Source organism: Anopheles nili, chromosome 2, assembly GCF_943737925.1.
Source record: "Anopheles nili chromosome 2, idAnoNiliSN_F5_01, whole genome shotgun sequence".
NCBI lineage: Eukaryota > Metazoa > Arthropoda > Insecta > Diptera > Culicidae > Anopheles > Anopheles nili.
The window spans coordinates 45,682,072-45,700,997 of record NC_071291.1 but is presented as its reverse complement, the minus strand read 5'-3'; the positions used below and the strand labels follow the sequence as shown (position 1 = coordinate 45,700,997).

The 18,926-nt window shown below is 47.0% G+C and overlaps 1 protein-coding gene across 1 annotated transcript; it reads right to left on the bottom strand.

Moving 5' to 3' along the window:
• Positions 1–861: 861 nt before the first annotated feature.
• On the bottom strand, positions 862–2,106 carry LOC128724100 (dead end protein homolog 1-like). The gene is made up of 3 exons (XM_053817867.1): positions 1,681–2,106; positions 1,460–1,602; positions 862–898 (listed from the first exon to the last, which is right to left on the bottom strand). The coding sequence occupies exons 1-3, from the start codon at positions 2,104–2,106 to the stop codon at positions 862–864; spliced, it is 606 nt and encodes a 201-aa protein (XP_053673842.1).
• Between the last annotated feature and the right edge of the window lie 16,820 nt (positions 2,107–18,926).

Sequence of the window (18,926 nt, the reverse complement as noted above, 5' to 3'; positions counted from 1 at the left end):
GCAAGCAAAGATTAGAGAGTCCTGGAGGACGGGTGGCCCACGTGGAGGCTCAATTATTCTTGGGCAGGCTGTGTCAACATGCTGTGTTTCGATGTAATGTATGTTGTGTATCTTGCAAATAAGCTGAAACAACTCGCAACCGCCACATGTTCGCCTTTATCTGTAAAGACATGAATAATGCATTTCGCTCGTTCTCACTAAAAAGCTGCTGGCAGTTTTCTGAAACGCACTACATTAGCGCGGGGAAGAATCTATTTCATTAACGCTCAATTTTGAGATGCCATTCGGTATAGAATTTGCCCAATTCACCACCATGATAGGTTTAGCGAAAGGTTGAAAGCACTTTTCTCGTAGGATCTCCTAAATAGCACAGACGTAAAACGCGTTCGGTTGAAGTTGTGGGCCAAAACCAACGCGTTTTGCCAGTTCTAACAGAGAGGCCTTGTTATCTATTTACCCGACGCGGCTCCTTACGGAAGGTCCCTTTGGGGGCTGAGTAATGATGGGAACTAATGCGAGCGGTCTGTTGTTAATGTTTCGCAATAAATTACGGGCACGATTTATTTGCTGTATTTTTGTGCACGAAAAATCCCTAAGGGACCCGCTTTTTATGCCTCTTCGAATGGTCGCGCAGAAAATTGGATCCTTTTTGGGGGGAGGATTCCGCACCGACGCGGTTGTTAATTGTTGCGCGTTTAACTAACAGCATCGATTCGAATATTCCCACCGCAACAGCGTACCAGCCAGGCGCGTCAGTACCGGAGCAAGCAAACATCTTAACTTGCCCTTTCGCAAAACCGCAGGGACAAATTGCCTAACGGTAGTTAAAAATACAGACACCAGTCATGGTAACGAGTGTAGTTATAGCGTATCGCTGTTGGGCCTGTTCAGGCAGCATCTGTATGTCAATACAAGATATCCAAGTTCATCAAGATCCAATGGGTGTAGAACCGTGTTAGATATGGTTTTCTAGATCTTTTAGGACTGGCTAAACAGCACGTAACCGTAAAAAGGCAACAGATGTTATTGAACACGTTGCATGATTTATTAGAGTGAATCTTATTTTCTCAATTCATATGCTCCTTGTTGTTATGAGTAACACATACATTGTTTAGTTTAAGAAGTAAATGTAGCATACAATATAGAATAGCTAAATTTGACATATTTTTGTCTTTTGTGTAAATGAAGGAAATTTAGAATGTTAATGAATAATTTTAGGAAATGTTTTTTTGTTCTTGTAAATACCAGTATGTAAACTAGTAGAATATCGCGAAAAACTGTTCAGTTCTTGGTTCATCATGGCTAGGAAATCAAACAACATAACCTAAAAATTAGCCCCAAGTGCCGTATCATTTGAGCTAGTTATTCGCAATAAACTTCATAAAAGCCTCTCCATCACTGTATATACTTAAAACCCTATCTTTTTCTCAGTTGTCGTGTTGAGTGTGCTGGTTTGTACGTTTGCTCTTGTTTCACGAAACAACTGTTACCGAATAAGTATCGAAAGTTATTCACCGTGTTGAGTGCTGGAATCAATTCCTGGTGGGACGAGAACGTTACTTTCACCCGACGGGTTGGTAAGTAGTTGAAGTTCAATGAAAACTACGATGGAATAGAGAGAACAAGCTTGATGTAGAGAGTAATATTAAGACTGCGAAATCATTAGACCAAGATACTTACGGAATCAGAACGGGTCAATTTAGCCACAGTCCAAAAGATCATGTCGTCCGATAGAGTAGGAAACAGATTGCATATCCAGAAGGAACGATAATCCTGACTAGTAGATAAGAATAGCGCACACGTGTCGGAAAGAGGTATTCCATTCAGTACCTTTATTGCCCATTCAGCGTCAGTCGGATTCAAATACTTCACGTAAGCGATGCCCCTGTTCAAGCCATCGTATTCCATCAAAATTCGCATGGAAGCAATCACTCCCGGTTTCGACAAAATAGGAATCAACTCATCCGCTCCGTAGGTCCGTGGTATTCCATTGACGAATACTTCTACTGCATGTTCAGCGTTAGATTGAGGGTTCATCAAGGAGCAGATACACTGCCCATTGATTTGCTGAATTTGATACGTTCTTCCCAGCCACTCGATCGGCATTTTCGCTAGAGTTTACACTTTTTTCTTTGACCCAATGGATTGGAATTTAGATCACCTCAGCTTTAAGAAAAACTTTCGCGTACGGCTGATACGGCCAAATGGACACTTTGACAGTAAGGTATCTGAAAATTCATCAATGCTTCTTTCTTACCACAATGAAAAGAAGTAGTCTACTGTCATACATTTTGCTTTGTCTAACCAGTACAATTTGCGCAACGATGTCTACGGTTGTCTCGCTTTCTAGGACCTTTTGAGCCTGTCACGCACACTAAGTCGTACAATTATGACAAACCATCACTCACACACCGAAACGCAACGAATCGAATGACGTCAAATTTTAAAGATCGGGAGGAAGAAGATTATTTTACACTAGAAAATGTGTGGTAGTCAAAGCCGATTTTACTAAGGTAAGGGTGTTAATTATGTCCTGTAAACAACGCAAAATAAAATGCGTTATTCGCGGTGGTTGGCGATAACTTGTTCTTCGGTACCGTTGTTCTTCGTAGTTGGAAAGTGAGTGCCGCCTTGAGAAAAGTGCTTTATCATCCTGTCACGACATGTTCGCCATGAGCACATCGTGAGCCTGTACGTCCTTCAACCCACACGTCAGCCTGCGCAGCCATGTGCACGGTCCAGGGCGTCCTCTTTCCGATAATTTACTGTTTCAATTACAGTGTCCCCGGTGGCGGTTGCGTGTCCGGCCAGTGGTGCGGAGATTATCGACTCCTTCGATGCTGGGTCAACATGATACGGTGACGTTGCGGCATATGCCCGTACGTGTCAACTATGGTGGATCGGATCCGGTCGGATAGGTTCGAGTGCGCCAGTAATTTGGAGCTAATTTATTATTGAATTAGCATCGATAAATCACTCGGGAAATAATTACAACATTGAGCGTTACCACTTTCTCGCCTTTCTAAGACGCAGCCTCCGATTCTCCTTGTTCGGGTGGATTCGAAATCGTTTAATTTAGAGTGGCTCGTTGGAATGCTGCACCGTGTAATCCAGCCGATTAATGTGGCAAATTTTAGCGAAACACCTTTCGCACGGATTGTTCGCTTCAAGGCTAACATTTACAGCTATTTTGTCTGCCGGTGGTACATGTTGTTCACATTCATATGACTTTAAGCGAACAAGCTAAGATGGCGTAACGTCAGAGAAGTAACAGACACGGCCGGCAGGTTTCAATGATTGCTCAGGCGAAGCCTACTGTGAGATGTGTCAGAATCATAGTTCGTTTGTATTTGTGTCGGTTCGCAGTGCTTACACGTCATTGTCAAAATTCTTGCCGGAACCTGGCATGTTGGTTAGAAGCAGCCTTAGCGTTGATGCCTTAGATCTGCCGTATTTCAAAATGGATCACTTGTGAACATTAAATGACGCCGGTTCTCTGCATCGAAACGCAACTCACGTGGGTTGGCCGCATTATGCAGTTTTGCATTCGACAGTGATATAACCACTTCCTTTGCACTGTGTGCAATGAACGCTTTGAATGATGAATGCGCTCTGAAATACGCAGTGCCATTGCATGTTCTTCGCTGCCAGGCTTAAAGCGTAATAAAATCAGTGCCAAGCCATAACCTGGTTCATTGGATCGAATTCTCGTTAAAGAGAAATTATAATTCATACAAACTATGGGCCAAATATGTGCGCCCGTCTTGTCGGGCGAAAGCGCACATAAAGGACGTTTAAATGGGATGGAATTATCTTAACTAATGGAAGTTTTTTGTAATTGCTCCATAAACAAAATCATTTTCCGTGCGCCACCCCGTTTGGTGGGAAACGTTTCCAACGAACGGGCCAAAAAAGGGACAAAGGAACGAATTCGACGTGGCGAAGAGCAGAAAAAAAAGCGTAGCATGAAAGATAATTTGAAGTAAATGAGATTCTGAAAGTGGTATGGCCCAAGGGACAAGGCTTAAAAATGGGACATTCAATAGCTAGCGAGGGTCGGCTGCGCAGCAAAACTAATGGCAGCATCTTTCCCGCGTTTTGGTTAGTGTACTTCTTCCGGTTGATGGCGTTTTGTTGATGGGCAACACCCCAACTAATTTTCTCATAAACGGCATGCAGATTTGGAGGTGTCTTATGTTGGGAAGGATGGCTTCCAAGCCAAGGAAATGTACAACCATATGTTGTTTTGGGTCTATAATAAATGTATTTTATTTAGATGAAAATATATGCTAATCAATTCGTCTGAAGTAAACACGCAGCAACAATTTAATTAAATTTGGTCGTACGGATTGCAATTTTATAAGAAATTTAGAATTTTATAACTATTCGATTGCTCAATCTGAGCGATAAAGTTTGCTTATTTATTGTTTTTTAGCAATACGAATTTGAGCGATACGAATATCTTTCGCAGGACTGTCTTGCCATGTAACTTACTAAAAGAAATCCATCTCAAATGGTGAGGAAGATTCTCTGGATCGCATTTTCGCATCCCATGTAGCGAAATCGTTTACGTACACTGCCGACGTTCTCTGTACAAAAAAAAAGAACACATGCTTTAACATAAAATCAAACAATTTTAGTTTATTAGAATCATTTCGAGCGGGAAATGCATCCTTCTGCTCATTCACTGTCTTATGTAATACACTTCTAAAACCCGGTAAATGCGAGCCATTTTCGTCCTGTCCGGTCTGTCTTGCTGGCATCCTTCGCCAAAGATACACACCGCAGTTCAACCGGGTTCGGGTTCCGTACCGCAACAAGCCGGAACGATAGCGGAAGTCCGTTTTAAGAAAATCCAAACAGAATAGGATATTAGAACTTCATCGGTAAATATCCGTTTCATGGCCCGCACGATCCAAGAGCAGCCCACGGTTTTGCTCTTCATCGACCCGGTCGCCGGTCGGAAGAGAATGGGGGATTTAAAGGGATCCTTCATATCGTGGTATATTTATACAGCAGTCGTCCCTCTCTCTCTCTCTCTTTCTCTTTTCCACCGAGCGACCACCACTCGGGCCCACTTTGCGATGTTCTAACCACGATTTTCGATAGCCAAACCCCGAGCTAAAGCGGTCTTATTGCACCGGGTCGGAAGGCTGGGCCTGAGCCGTAAGCTCAAAATTGTGACCCGAAGCGAGTTTTGTCTAGCGATACCCAATCCCGGTCCCCGGCGTAATCATTGCCTTCATCAGCTTGCCGCCGGCGGTTTTTGCCATGTAGCGACGATTTTTCCATTTCCGTCCGGGCGAGCGTAAAGATACTGGCGAAGGATCGGGCGAGCTAGGATGGCTCGAGGGCCGAAACTTGCTTACCAAACTTACTCCATTAACCGGGAACCAGGCAGTAGCAGTAGTAGCAGTAGCAGCAGCAGTAGAAGACTTGAGTTTGCCTCAGGCGGCTCTTTCGTCGGTTCTTCGGTTCCCCTTTCCCGGTCGCGGATGTCAATGACGCGGAAAAATGATTGAACCCCAACCGAGGATTGTCTTTTTCGTCGGCATCCCGACCAGCGGTTTAAGCTGCTGTGAGCAAATAGAAAAGGGGTCCGTTGGGTCGGGTGCGATGGCATCGAGTTGCCGATAAGGCGAAGGACATTCACTGAGAAAAGGACGCCGGCGTTGGGCGTGGAGTTTTCATAATTATGCCCCGTAAAAAAAAGGCTACAAAATTTGCATTTCCTTGAGCACCGTTTTTCACCCCTGGAAAGGTGATATCGAAAGCCACCACCATGCGCCGTTATCGCCACTCGGAAGTTGGTGGAGAAAAGAAGCTCATTCAGACCGAACACTCGGGTTTGCCTTCACGAACCGTTTAATTGAAGTAATGGATACTTCCGCCGGTGCCAGCATGAGCACGCTCGGTGGCATTCGCTAAGAGATAAGCGAACTCCGGAACCGCGTTGGGATTCATTGGGAGTTCATTCCGCGAGTCTGTGCCGGCCAGTGATCGCTGGAAAAGAACACAAGCAAACAGGAAACAATGGCAAATAAAAACACACAGTAGGCAGCGCAATAGGTCACTGGGCCGTTCGGGTGAAATGGACAAGAATGGAACCCAATCCGGCGCTTGGTCCACGTGGTTGTCCCCGTCCTTTTAAGGACACCTTTCCAGCGGTGGTACAGCAGCGACGTCGAGCGACAATTAGCGGCGAGATGAACGTCATTTGTTTGGTTTAATTGCGGTCATTAGTTTTCGGATGATATCCGAACCGCCAGTCCGGTTTTCGTTGGGGTGGTGTTTTTTTTCTGTTGTTGCAGCCTCTGTGTCCAGTGTTTGGAAGCTTCAAAAGGCCACCTTATAGCTATAGCACTAAGGGCAGCTCTCGGTTGAGGATTCAATTAAGGTCTCCCGATGGGCACGTACACGATCAAGCAGTAATGGAGCAGGTGTGGGTTAAACCATAGATTAACCTTTCCCACGGACGAGTAAAGTAAAATTAATTAGTCAACTGCAAATGCGAGCAGTGGGTGGAGGAAAATTTTTGCACAAAGAATGTGTGCGATTCTAACGTAGTAGATTATTTCTGATGCATCCCAAAGGCCAGTGGGATTTAAAAAAGGCCTTTTTTTGGTAGCGACATACGAACTGCATTGCATTATCTGAGAAGGCAACACCAAAATGTTGAATGAAACGCCATGCAACAAGGCTTAAATTCAAGGCAGGAAAGCACCTCCATTGCATAGGGGTCAAATGTCTGCCATGTATTTGCAGAAGGCTGATAGTGCTTTAAATACACTGCTGGGCAACGAAAATGGTCAAATTAGGTTGACCGAAAAGCAGTAGCATGGGTGCGAAAAAAGGACCTCATTTTCCAAACGAAAGCTAATTCTATTGCTTCCTTTCCGAGGCATCCACTAGCAATACGCAATATCTCAATTACAAAAGATTTGAAGAAAGAACAAATTCCACCTGACCCATCGTTTTGCATGTCGCGGCGCTGTTGTTCAGATTCACCATCGCAACAAACAATTCGATCCGCGGAATCGCGTACTAGAACTGTTTAATAAAGGCCGTTCGTTTTGTGCATTCTGTGCAGTGGCGTGTGTGTGAGTGGGTCGTTGTTGTTATCGGACCTTGTCCCATCCAGCAGAGGGAGTTAATTTTTCGCTTCACATGAAAACGATTCCGGGCCAACATTGCAGCTGTGTTCACGAAGCGCTTCCGATGCTCAGTTTTCCCACTTCCGGTTAGCAAACGGTACGGTGGTTACTGGCAATTACGTAATGATTTTTGCCGGACCTCGACGAGACCTCGAGAGTGTCCCGGCTTCGTGGTGTTGGGAATACAAAAGTCATAAATTTCAACGCGCACGTTGAGCCCAAACTGGCCGGCCGTTGTTGCCGCAGGATTCGACTGCATCTCCACCAGGAGAGATGGTTTATGTGGGAGGTTCCTCCTACACCGATGTAGGCCAGTGGGCCGGATGGATGGTACGAGATGGAAAACCACCAATCTGACACGATGTTAGTTTCGTAATCTCCCCTGGCCAACGGTGTTCCTCTGCAATGCAATTACGGGTGCTATTCCTCTCTCTATCACTCTCGGATGCAGCAACACGTTGCATGACGTTGCTGCGAGGATGGCGATTGTGTTTGGATCGATCCAATTGCACTGTGCTGTTTTTGGGACGACTCCGGTCTGGTTCCGGGACCGGGAAATGATGATGGGTTGCATGCGATAACGGACAAAAACCCTATTGGGATGCATCGAAGAGCCACGAATTCAATCGAGAGCCACGCAACGCACCTGACCTTTGACCAATCTCTCGCTAGCGCACCGTGAAAGGAACCGGGACGCATATTTTGGTAATTATTAGTTCCAATGGAGTGATATTTGTTTCAAATTTATTAGCCATCGAACAATCACACCACACGACATCAAACGGTAAGCAACGAACGGACGGATTCGGGTCCCCGTATTTTAATCTATCCGATTAAACACGCAGATAATCGCGCGGACGGAGGTTCCCCCTAACCGGGCGGAAAAGTGTCCTTCCCGGGTCCGGAAAAGCGAGCACCAGTGCAGAAAATTAGCCACCTGCCTGCAGCCCTGGGCCCGCATCATGCGACCGGTGGCTAATGTGAGGTTAAATGACGTTCGATTTGATCACAGTGTGCCAGGTCAACTAGCCCTCGTCGTGTTCGATCAAAGGAGGCGGAAAACAGCGCGTTTCGGAAAATCGGGAGGCAAACTGTTGTGAGGGTGTAATTGATTTTCGGGCAGCTGGAAATGAGACTATAATTAAGCTTGCACATAAACAGTGCGGACGGAACACTCGGAAACGTTTGCGACAAATTGACAGTATCGCTAGCGTGTATTGACCGCTGCCGTTAGCTTCCTATTTTTCCATCGATCGGCTTTTTTTTCTCTGTGTGTGCGCGTGGGTGTGTGTTTGTTCCGCCCAAGCTGGAAAGGCATCGGTTATTTGCATCATCCCGCACAGGTGTACTTTTTGTGCGCTGTCTAATTGGTTGCACCAGCTGAAGGGATGTCATCGGTCATCGTTGGAGTACGTGACAATGCTGCTGCTGCTGTTGCTGCTCAGTGCCCACTAACGATTGTGTTGGAGTCCCTTGGTGCAGTACGAGAGGGCCGGTTATTCGAGCGATTAAGGACGAACAATCACGGTGCTATCCTCTGGTGGGCACGCAACCGTTTGCCGGGACATGCATAGTTGTTCATTTCGCATGCACCGGTGCACACTGCCACTACCGATCAATAGAGTGTAAAATGCTCTCGTTGCACATTAAAACGTTACGAATGATTCGCGCGGGTCGGTCAGTTTGTCCGAATTCGCACGCGTGTTAGCCTGATTGACACGCTTTTCTGCGTAAATGTGTCCATATCCGAGACAATGGTCGCACATTTCGGTACACGGTTCGATCGTGGCTCGATTGAAGCAATTAGTGTGCCAAAAAAGGAAATTTTGCATCCGTTTGGTGTGCAGTTCCATACCTCACCGAGTCGGAGCGTTGTTTTTTTTTTTAGAGATTTTACATGCATTATCTTCCTCACGAAATACAGCGCTTTAATGATTGTGTTGCTTGTTGGAAAATCCACGATTGCATGCACAAACAATCCACTGATCAGCACAAGGAATTGTGAATCTCTCGTTTCAGCACTTCCAGCTCCAAACGCTTTCCATTGCTCGTGCATATGAGCGGAAAGCTTCCGGTTTCTCCCACGGTGTTCACTTTGAAATTTTTTTTTTTGCAAGACATTTACCGTCGACTTTATCGCATCGAAACTGCACGGAAAAGATCGCACATGAACTCACCGACGGGTCGTCCTTTTTAACGCCCTGCAGCAGTCGACGACGACTGTCGGCCCGAATAGCAGGTACTTAAGGACACACACACCCACACACACACGGTTAAACGAGAGCGGGAGAAAGAGTACTACAGTCCAGGCACGTAATGACTGCTGGCATTATTTTAATAGCTTAATACTTTTCCTCCATATGTTCACGTTCTACTTATACACTTGGCACCGTTTCCTGCGCTTTCTTGACAATTGCAGCGCTTCCGTTCATCTTTTACAGCCGCACCGCTTCGTTAGTGGCCAACTGGTCACGGGGTGGGTGGAAAATTCTGTGTGTTCTCGGGGCGTTTGTTTCACCGAACGCGTGCTTCCGCCTCCCGACGCGCAAGTCGGCATGGAAAAAGCTTGGTATTCCGGTCCGAATGGTGGCTTGGGTAATCCTTCGAGACAAAGATTCAAGGTAACGAAGAACGGACGCCATTGGTGGTGGAGTCTGTCGCACCCACACCCACCAACACACACTCATACACATTCATGCAGCTAGTAATATCGCTCGAGTCCTCTTCGTCTGGTCGCGTAAAGAACTCGTAAAGGTGCCGTGCTGCGAATCGGAGTATTTGATTGTCTTTTTGTCACGGTGGTTTCGAGATCTCGGTGAATAAAACACATGCATCCCAACGGTTGATTCGGTTTTGTTTTCATTTATTTCCATCGATACAATGATACCATTCTTTGCATGATTTAATTGTACCCCCATTGGACGGTTCCTCACTCGCTTAACGCTGGTGGAGAAGTGCTCTGAAATAATGTTGCGTTTTAGTCGCGCTCAGGACAGCTTCATCTGTTGAGCTGCAACCAACCGAGAGGAGGGCTTCCTTTTTCAAGCTGACCGTATTCACGCGCGCTTTTCCCCATAATAGATGCTTCACTGTGCGCCTGATGAAAAGAAAGCGCTTCTTCAAATGAACTGTCCCGGGTCTGCCGGTTCGCCCTCAGGGAGCTTTATTGTTTATTCATAACGCATTGAAGATTGCACCCGCTCGACTGGCCTCGAGAGTGGCTCGAGTGGACGCAAATAGCAAACCGCATTTCTTCCTGACGCGCGAGACCTCATGAATGGTGGAGCATCCTTATTGCATGATGAGGAAGTAACACCATGCGCCTTTCGTGGCATTTCGAGTGGAGCACTGGTGGAATTTATTTCGCCTCACTGATTATGAATGAAACTCACATGCGGTGGTCTCCACTGTGGCTTCAGTTCGAGTGACGACATCGTGGCCTCTGGGCGTAGCTTTCGCTTCGAGACGCGTTTCGAGTACTGCAGCACGTGTGCACGTGGGACGAAAGGGCCCACATTTAATTGACAGTGACCGATGGACCTAGAAACGAGCGTTCCGTTCGAGTGCTGTGTTTCACTTACCATTTTATGAGCCGGGGATTATCCTGCAAATGTGCTAATTCTGTTTTATTCTCTCTCTCTCTCGCTCCTTCTCCTTCTTGTAGGTAAGAACGCACTCGTCCTGGAGGAAGTCGGTTGTGCGCGAGCTGTGATCGTAAATTATGTGCCGCTCGCACCTTCAGCACATCATCAGCACCTGATAATGGGCTTGGTGCCGTGTGCAGCTTGCGCCTCGCAAATCTGCATCAACCGTCTTTGCTAGCGAAGGAGAGCCAAGCGAGTTTCCCAGGCGAATATGGCCCGTCCGTCGTCCCTTCTCGATGCTCGTTTTCGTCGTTAGCTGCACCGTGCAGTGGCTTTAGCAATGCTGAGCTTGCACCCGGCCGTCGTCAGAAGATTGATTCATGCATCGTGGCTCTGGTCGGTAGCGGTCCGGTGTCCTTCTTGTGCCGGTGGTACCGGTTGAAACGACAATCGAGTGGTATCCACTTACATTTCCAGTCAGTGATTTTCCGCCAGTAAGCCTCCTGTGGCAACACGGCAGCTAGTCGGAGCTAGTGAGGGCGTAAAAGGGCCACACAGCCACGTGTAGGCGCAAGCATGGCGGAAAATCTACGAAGAGAGTAGATCCTCCGCCTCCCGGGAGCAGAAATTAATGATCGCGACGGGATGCTAGCCGGCCAAAGGTGCTCGGAAGTTAGCTATTAATGTTGCCACCCACCAGTGCAACCGGGTTCCTTATTATTCCTGAAAACCATCGCTCTATGGAGGCGGTCCCATTTGTAGCGTCGTCTGTCCTCGTGGGTGGACTTTCACCGTGGTGTATGCTTTTCGCCGAGAAGCCAAACTTTGTTGCTTCTCTTCTTAGCGCAACCAAGGGGCATTTTGTGCACCTTCACCGAAATCCTTTCCATTCCGGTAGCGGTGTGTGTGTGCGGTAGGAAAAATGAGTTCCCGAGGGAAACGGTCTCGCCATCGTCGGTACCGCCAAGCGTCGTGGCGATAATTTATGTGCAATTAAACCCTCCGGTAGAAAATGTGTAAACCTTGGCTGGTACACCTGCCCGGCAGCAGTACTGGTGATTGGAAGGTCCATTTTTTGGGAGGTTGTATGGGTGACGACGGTTGCAGGACCGGGTTTTTTTTCACCTTCGATTCAATCGTCCACATCTCCACTTCATAAAGCACCAGCATGTTTTACGTGTGCTCGTGTGTGTGTGTGTGTGTGTAGGTGTTTTTTGTTCGCTAACTTAAATGAGAACGATTGGGGTTTTAATAAGAGCTCCGGTCCCTTTCGAGGAACCTCATGGGCGCGACGATGGTGCCAACACGGGAGCAATGGGCTCTAGTTCCTGTTCTTGGTTCACTCGTGCCACCATGGGGTGAAGTGGGTCTATTACCGGAATGCGAGGCACTTAAATTTCGTTTGATAAATTCTCCGAAGCCGGCAGACGCCGGAAGGCGTAGATTGGGAGATTAGGGCGGCTGAAAAATTGCTACAAATTAGACTGATTTGTTACCGGAGGGAGCATTTTTGAACGGGAATTTTATTCTGGAATTGCTCATATTTTGACCCCTAGGCTGGGGATGGTGGTAGACGGCGGCACGAGGATGCCCCGGTGAAAATGTGTGTGTGTGTGTGTTTCGCAAGAACTATGCTCGCTTCTAATTTATTGACAGTTAATTATGCTACGGAGGCCGTTTTTCTTATGGCGGCTGTACAAGAGAGCTATGATTCAAAATCGTTAGCGATTTGCGGATATTTATCACAGTGAACGGTAACGATTGAGTTGAAACAAAAATGGGGGGATGAAATGCCCAAGTATCTTGAGAATTAATGAATTATTTTTAGTTGTTGCTTAACATTACATTTAAAGTTTTTCGATTTCTTGATTTCTTAATCGTTCCTACGCTTTCATATGTTTCAATAACATCTGTTCAAGGGTTACCTAGAATGGTGATATTTATAGTATTGAAATTCCTGCATATTGATAATGTTTAAAATCTCACGCGATATATTATTTATATCAATCGATGAATATTGCTTTCAAAAAGACATAGTTTTGCATAACGAGCACCTTTACAATACCCATCCCAACAGTCTCTGGTTGTTGAGGCTCCTTAAATGCTACGCATTCCGAAGCCAATTAGGTGTTTTTGGGGAAATTAATAGCGGCACTCGTTTCGGACGCGTTTGTCCCCCCAAGCAGTTGACTTCGTCACCCTAACTCGCGCTCTAGTGCAGGATACAGACGAAGAGATCGCTGACGGCTATCGCTTCTACCAAAATTCGTTTCGTTTCGTCCCATTTCGTGCGCAGCTGACGTTTGAGCTTGAGAATTTTCCCCCTTTTCTTCGCGTGAAAGGCAGGATTGACTTTTGTTTTAATTTCTCTCCTTTTTCACGCTCAAGGCCTCCAATTCCTTTGGCCTGCGAGAACGACCTTTGTGTCTTCATCGGCTCCGTTCCGCTTCATTATCGGGCTACGGCTCATTAGTGTCCCGTTGACCGTGTTACAGTAAATAAAGCCCTCAATCGCTGCTCACCCAGTTTATCTAATCATCGATAAATCACGATATTTTCCGATTTTCGTCATTGCAGCTTGTCTGGGAAGCACGTACCATCGCTTGGCACGCCAAGGATCAGGGAATCGTCCGAAAGTTGAAAGTCACGAAGCTCATTGGTTTTAGTGGTCGAGAATTAATAAAATCCCTCGTCCAATGCACCACCACACGCCGTGGACGGGGAAGAGGTTTGCCGTTTGTGGTCCCACTTTGCTACGGAATCCGATTAGTTGATGCTTCCATGCGCTGGATCAGCAAGCAGATGTTCCCGTGTCGGGAAGTGTGCTGTGCGGCCGCCGGTTGGCTAACAAATGGCAGATCGTTCTGAGCTGAACGGGAGCCCTCGATCAAACTAAAGCTTCTTCTAACGTTTCAACGAGCAAATTGCGCTTATTAGTCGGAAGTCTTACTGGCCCCCGTCCGTGGGTGGTATCCTTTCCAGGAGGCATCCTTGACTGCCAGGATGGTTCGTGCTGTAATCCAACGGTCAATGGGTGGTGTTTCGTTAGGGCAACATTTACCATTGCCTTTCCCGTCCATTGAGCAATCTCCGGAACGGCTCCGGAGCAGGGCAGCTTTCGGTAGCATGATGCTCTTATAAATCCAAAGATAAACGTACATGTATCGATAGGAACGGAAGATTACCCGCAATTTATTTACCAATTCATCAACAGTCCGAACCATCGAACGGAACCATGTCGAGAGTGGGAATGAAACGTTCGAGTTCCGATTGATTTCACGACGTCAAACAAGATGTGGAAAAAGAGAAGCTTCCGAAAGAGCAAACGGCATTTTTTTTCGTGACATTTTGTCATACACTTATCATATGCTCTCGTGATGTGGTTCGAATGGTAATGCAGAAATTCAATTGTAAAGCATTATTTATTGCACATCATAAGAAGTTGGGGCACCACTCAACGAGGATGGAATATGCATGATTTTGCCGCTTGAAAACACTGCTGCAAAATTGCATTTGCAAATCAATCCACAAAGATCAAACCATTCGACCGATGGTGCAAAAGCACGCCAGTTCAGTTGCTCAAACGAGCGCTTTCATTATGCCCTCATAGCGACGTTGTACGTGCGTTTAAGCAGTAGAATATGTCTGCTGAAGCGAATTGAAGCCATCCGGTTGCGCTTGGTCTGGCGTATTTGACTGCAACCCGCAAACCTGCTGATTGAAAACATCTTTGCCATCAATTTCTTGAATAAATCATGGCGGCGTCCACCTTTTTCAAATTAAATTATTCAAAGCACTGTGGGTGCGCCTCGGATATCCCTTTCCGAGTTATCAGACTAGTTGAAGCGTCCCAAGCGAGCATCCAGCGGCGGAACAACGTAGAACGATAAGAAGAACCGTAAGATGGCCGTCGAAAGCGAACGATGCCATCGGGATCGTCACTGGTGGTGGGAGTGTCACGACGTTGGTCAAAGTAAAACCTGAAGAGATCAATTTGCAATGTAAATCATGCTTTTCTATAAAATAATGATAAAAACCCTCCAGTAGCAGCAGACGACCATCCGTTCGGGGGATGGGGCGATCCCTTTGCACCGAGCGAAAGCGACCAGAAGCATCCAAAATGGCCATCGGTGAAACCAGCACCAAGCAAACGGGGGCAAACTCGTAACTGTTTCTATCGATCCTTGCGCTGCTTTACTTCTCCGCCAAGGACCGACAGGATGGCGCTGACTCATTCCCAACGTGGAAAAGGAGTGCCATTCGAACGATGCCAAAGAGATCGCCACCAACCACCGTACGGAGAGCAGAGCTTTCTGATCTGATCCGGCGATCCACAGATTCCGGTGGTTCGGGTTTTCTATCGTCGCGCGAAACCCGAACAAAGGGCGATGAATTTCGAAATGGCCGAATCGTGATCAAGAATCATTTGCCGTAGGGTGGTGGGCCAAAAAAGAAGAAGAAAAAGAAGTGCATGACATGGAACATTTATTTCACATGTTACTGTTATCAACCCGCCCGAGAGGACGGTTGGGTGGGTTTTTTTCTTGTGCGCTATCTGACGCGCTGTGTTCGATGTAAATGAGCTTTTTTTTGGTTCAAGTGCCGCCCTTCGCTCGGCGTGGCAGATTTATGCATCCCTTCGGTGGCTTTGCCCACCTACACTTCGTGCACTCATCTCCATGCAGGTCTAAAGTGCAGACGTCCGAAAACCCGATCGGAAAAAAAATCTTCACGAACGAGCTTTACATTCCATTCCGCATTCGGTCGGAACTAATGAAATAAAATTTTCGATCATTCAACCGCCAACCCGCCAATGATAAAAGCCAGCAGATGGCACCATCCTCTGGGCTCTGGGTCGCTGAATTGTGCGGCCCAAAGAGTAGGGCGCATGTGAGCAGAAATTGGCATTCCGATCCGATGCCGAACTGGAGCGGAAGCAACGGTACCATGATATCATCGTGTCTTGACCATCGCAGCAGGCCAATCGCCGGAAGCAGCTTCCTTTTGCACCAACGCCCGGGCATTCATTAGCGTAACGTGGCGATGGTGGCGGTGTCGGACGAAGCGAGACTCCCGGGGACTTATCCGAGACTCCCGGGGATGCATTCGTGCAGTTTTGCGAGGGGCCAGGCACAGGATAACCGCAGGAATCGTAATTTATTGGCTTCCGCGGTAAGTTTTATTATGCCATCATTGTCCCCACAGTGCGGTTTCCGCAATTATTGGTTCCGAAAGGGCGCCGAAGCGCGCTGTGTGGTGGAAGCGATCGTCGGTTCCAGATCTCTGCCGTGATGCCCTTTCCGAGGAGGGCTTCAATAAATTATACCATTATAAGTGGATTGCTCAATTTAAAACATTTTATTACATCCTGACGCAAGAGGGTGCCATGTACAAAGGGCAAGGAGTCCAGCATCACAAGGACACACGTTTCGAGAGGAGAACCGTTTGATTGAAATTGGGATCCGATGGTTGCAATGCGCCGACCTGAAATAGATGGTAGCTCTTTAAGCATGTCTTTCCTTCAGGCGTTCAGGCGACAACGGTTTTACGAAAGCGAACTACAGAAAGGCTAATAAACATTATGTTTGCAGCTCATTTTTGTTTTATTGTTAATACTTTTATTTCATTCGTATATGGTGCGTAACTCCAAAAATGCGACGGATCTTGTTGAGGAAGCAAGCTTAGTACGTGAAACAGCCATAAACGGGACGAACGAGTCGAATAACCATGCTAGTGCGACATATCTGCATGGCGTTTAACAGCCTTAAAGGAACATCAAACCAGTGTTGAATGTGCTGCATTATCCTTTTGCAAAAAGACTTTAACAAGCTCTTGTGAGTACGCTAAAATGAGCTACGTGAGCGGATCTTACAACGGGGAATGAAACTGGAAAATAAACAAGCTGCAATACCACCACCGTAATAAACTTCACAAGGTGAGGCAATTCGTTGGCGTTTGCAATAAGGAGCACGTTAGTGGGACTCGGAATTTCGAAAGTGATCCGAATTCGGCTAATCTTTCCAGAACACAACCCAACGGCGGAGCGTTGTTCGAGCGGAACGAAATCGCACCACCGCGATGGCAGCAGCACTCGCGCGCAAAAGTGCAACTTTTTCTCGAAACCGAGAGAAGCATAAGGAATGAAATTGTTTCGACAGTTGCACAACTTCATCCATCATCTCGCCCACCCACCGAGGTCACCGAGTGGGTGGGTCCCAGCGGGGCATTAATGAGCCACGTGCCACGTGCCCAAGCGATGGAGGCGCCTGGTGGCTCACGGTTCTTGCACTGAAAGCTCGCATTTGCTCGCGCGAAATGCTCGTCGAGTGTCATTGAAGACAGATTTTACCTTCTTGACCAATGTGGGCCCGCTGGGATTGGTTGGTGGTGGTGAGAAGTTTCCGGGTAACTTTCTACTTCCGCCCCAGTGCAACCGTGGTAAGGACCCGCACGAAATTACACTCCTGTCAATGGGATAATTAAGGTAGTTGGAACAATTATTCTCAGGCAACTTTCGCTTTGGCCACGCGTGTAATTTCCAAATATTTGCGCGCGGCTGAGGTTGCCTTTTGCCCCAGTTCCGTAATTTATCGCAGTTAGTTGTGAAACATTGTACATTATTATGCTTGCTTGCTTTGGTGCAGAGTGCGTAAAGTTGACCAACTTGCGACTAAATGCTCGCATGGAACTCCCATGTGTCACCGTTTTACCTTGCACAAAATATACTTTTCGTGCTACGATGGTACCGTAAATTTAGAATTGAAAATTACTCCCAAAAAAAAGCATGAAAACTAACTCCCTAGCCAAAATAAACTGCGGATGGTTCTGCGAGCGCGTGGTATTGAACCAACGAAATGCTCCATTTTAATCAAATCAACGCAAAGAATTTGCAATAAAACTATCGCAAAGTGCACGGATATAAATTGTCCTGCGACATGCAAAAGCTGGGTCCTGTATCTGCCCTGTACGCTACCGGTCCCTTCGCTGCTCTGTAACGATTCTCGAGGAATTAAACGAAAAGCTTTTCAGTTACGGTTGGCTGCTAGCAGATCGCCCCTTTTTTCCCCCAGGACACTAAGCTTATACTCTCTCTCTCTCTTTCTTGCTCTCTTTTTCTCTTGCTCTCTTCTTTTGCTCTATACTGTTCCGGGCATTCATCACGCTTCGAAATAATATTTCGTGTCACCGTCGTGTCAAACCACGCGATTTTTCTTGCCGTCCCGTACGGGCTGGGACCTTGCGTGTGCCTCACGCGACTTGGCTACGGCCGTTGGGCACGTAAGCCTAGGCCCTTGCCCCAGAGGCTCTTGCCTAAAATTTAAATAAACATGAGCACCGAAGCGGCGTGCTCGTGCTTTTTGGTCGCACTACTCAACGAGGCCACCTCGACCAAAAGGGGTCTTAAATAACTGGACCTCTATCGGGGTTTCTCGAGAATCGCTCAAATCCAGGGTTGCCTTTGCGTGAAGGGAACAGGGTTTCCCAGATGTATGTGGGTGAGTCAATAGATTTCATCAGACCGTGCTTAAGCGCATCTACACGCATCGTTCTCTTTCCGTGCGGTGATGAACGTTCAACTAGTTTTTTACGACGCATGCATGCTGGGGCTTCATTCCCCCCCGGTATGGTGCGGGATCGTATTTTCAAATCGTCATTCGTGTCAGTTTCCCGCAAAAGTGCTCGCTACGACTCGGCTCACACGTCAGAGGCGTAACTGGAAACCACCGGGATTTTTACGAGCCTTTCCGATACCGGAAGCTGTACGTTCGTCGACGATGGGTGGAACCGAAAATGTATGCATAAAATATGGACCACCACGGCGAGGTTGTGCGAGCCTAGCGAGCCCGTGGTAAGAAGATTACGTTTTTAATATCATGAAATCACGTGTTGTGCGAGCTCCAGTTCCGCCCGGTGGGGTTTTGTTTAACTAATTGAAACGTTGTTTTTGCTTACAGTGGTGGTTGTGTGAGTGAGTGGTTGTGTAAAAAGTATCAAAAATCCCTCGCTATGTGGTGCACACATACAACACACATCGGAGATTTGCCTTTCCGGTCGGTCGGTGTTGGTGTTGCTAACGCTACTCATGCAGACAAATGTCGAGAAAAGCGAGCGCTCTTGTGCCATCTAACAATAGTTGTTTCCTGCCGAGAAAACGCGTTAATGAGCCGTATCCAACGGTAATGTGGCG

Coding starts and splice junctions, on each gene's coding strand:
- LOC128724100 (XM_053817867.1), bottom strand. CDS start 2,106: ATGCCGATCGAGTGGCTGGGAAGAACGTATCAAATTCAGCAAATCAAT. Junction 1,603..1,680: donor AATTGACCCGTTCTGATTCC/GTAAGTATCTTG, acceptor ATTCCATCGTAG/TTTTCATTGAACTTCAACTA. Junction 899..1,459: donor TTCGTGAAACAAGAGCAAAC/GTACAAACCAGC, acceptor ATTGACATACAG/ATGCTGCCTGAACAGGCCCA.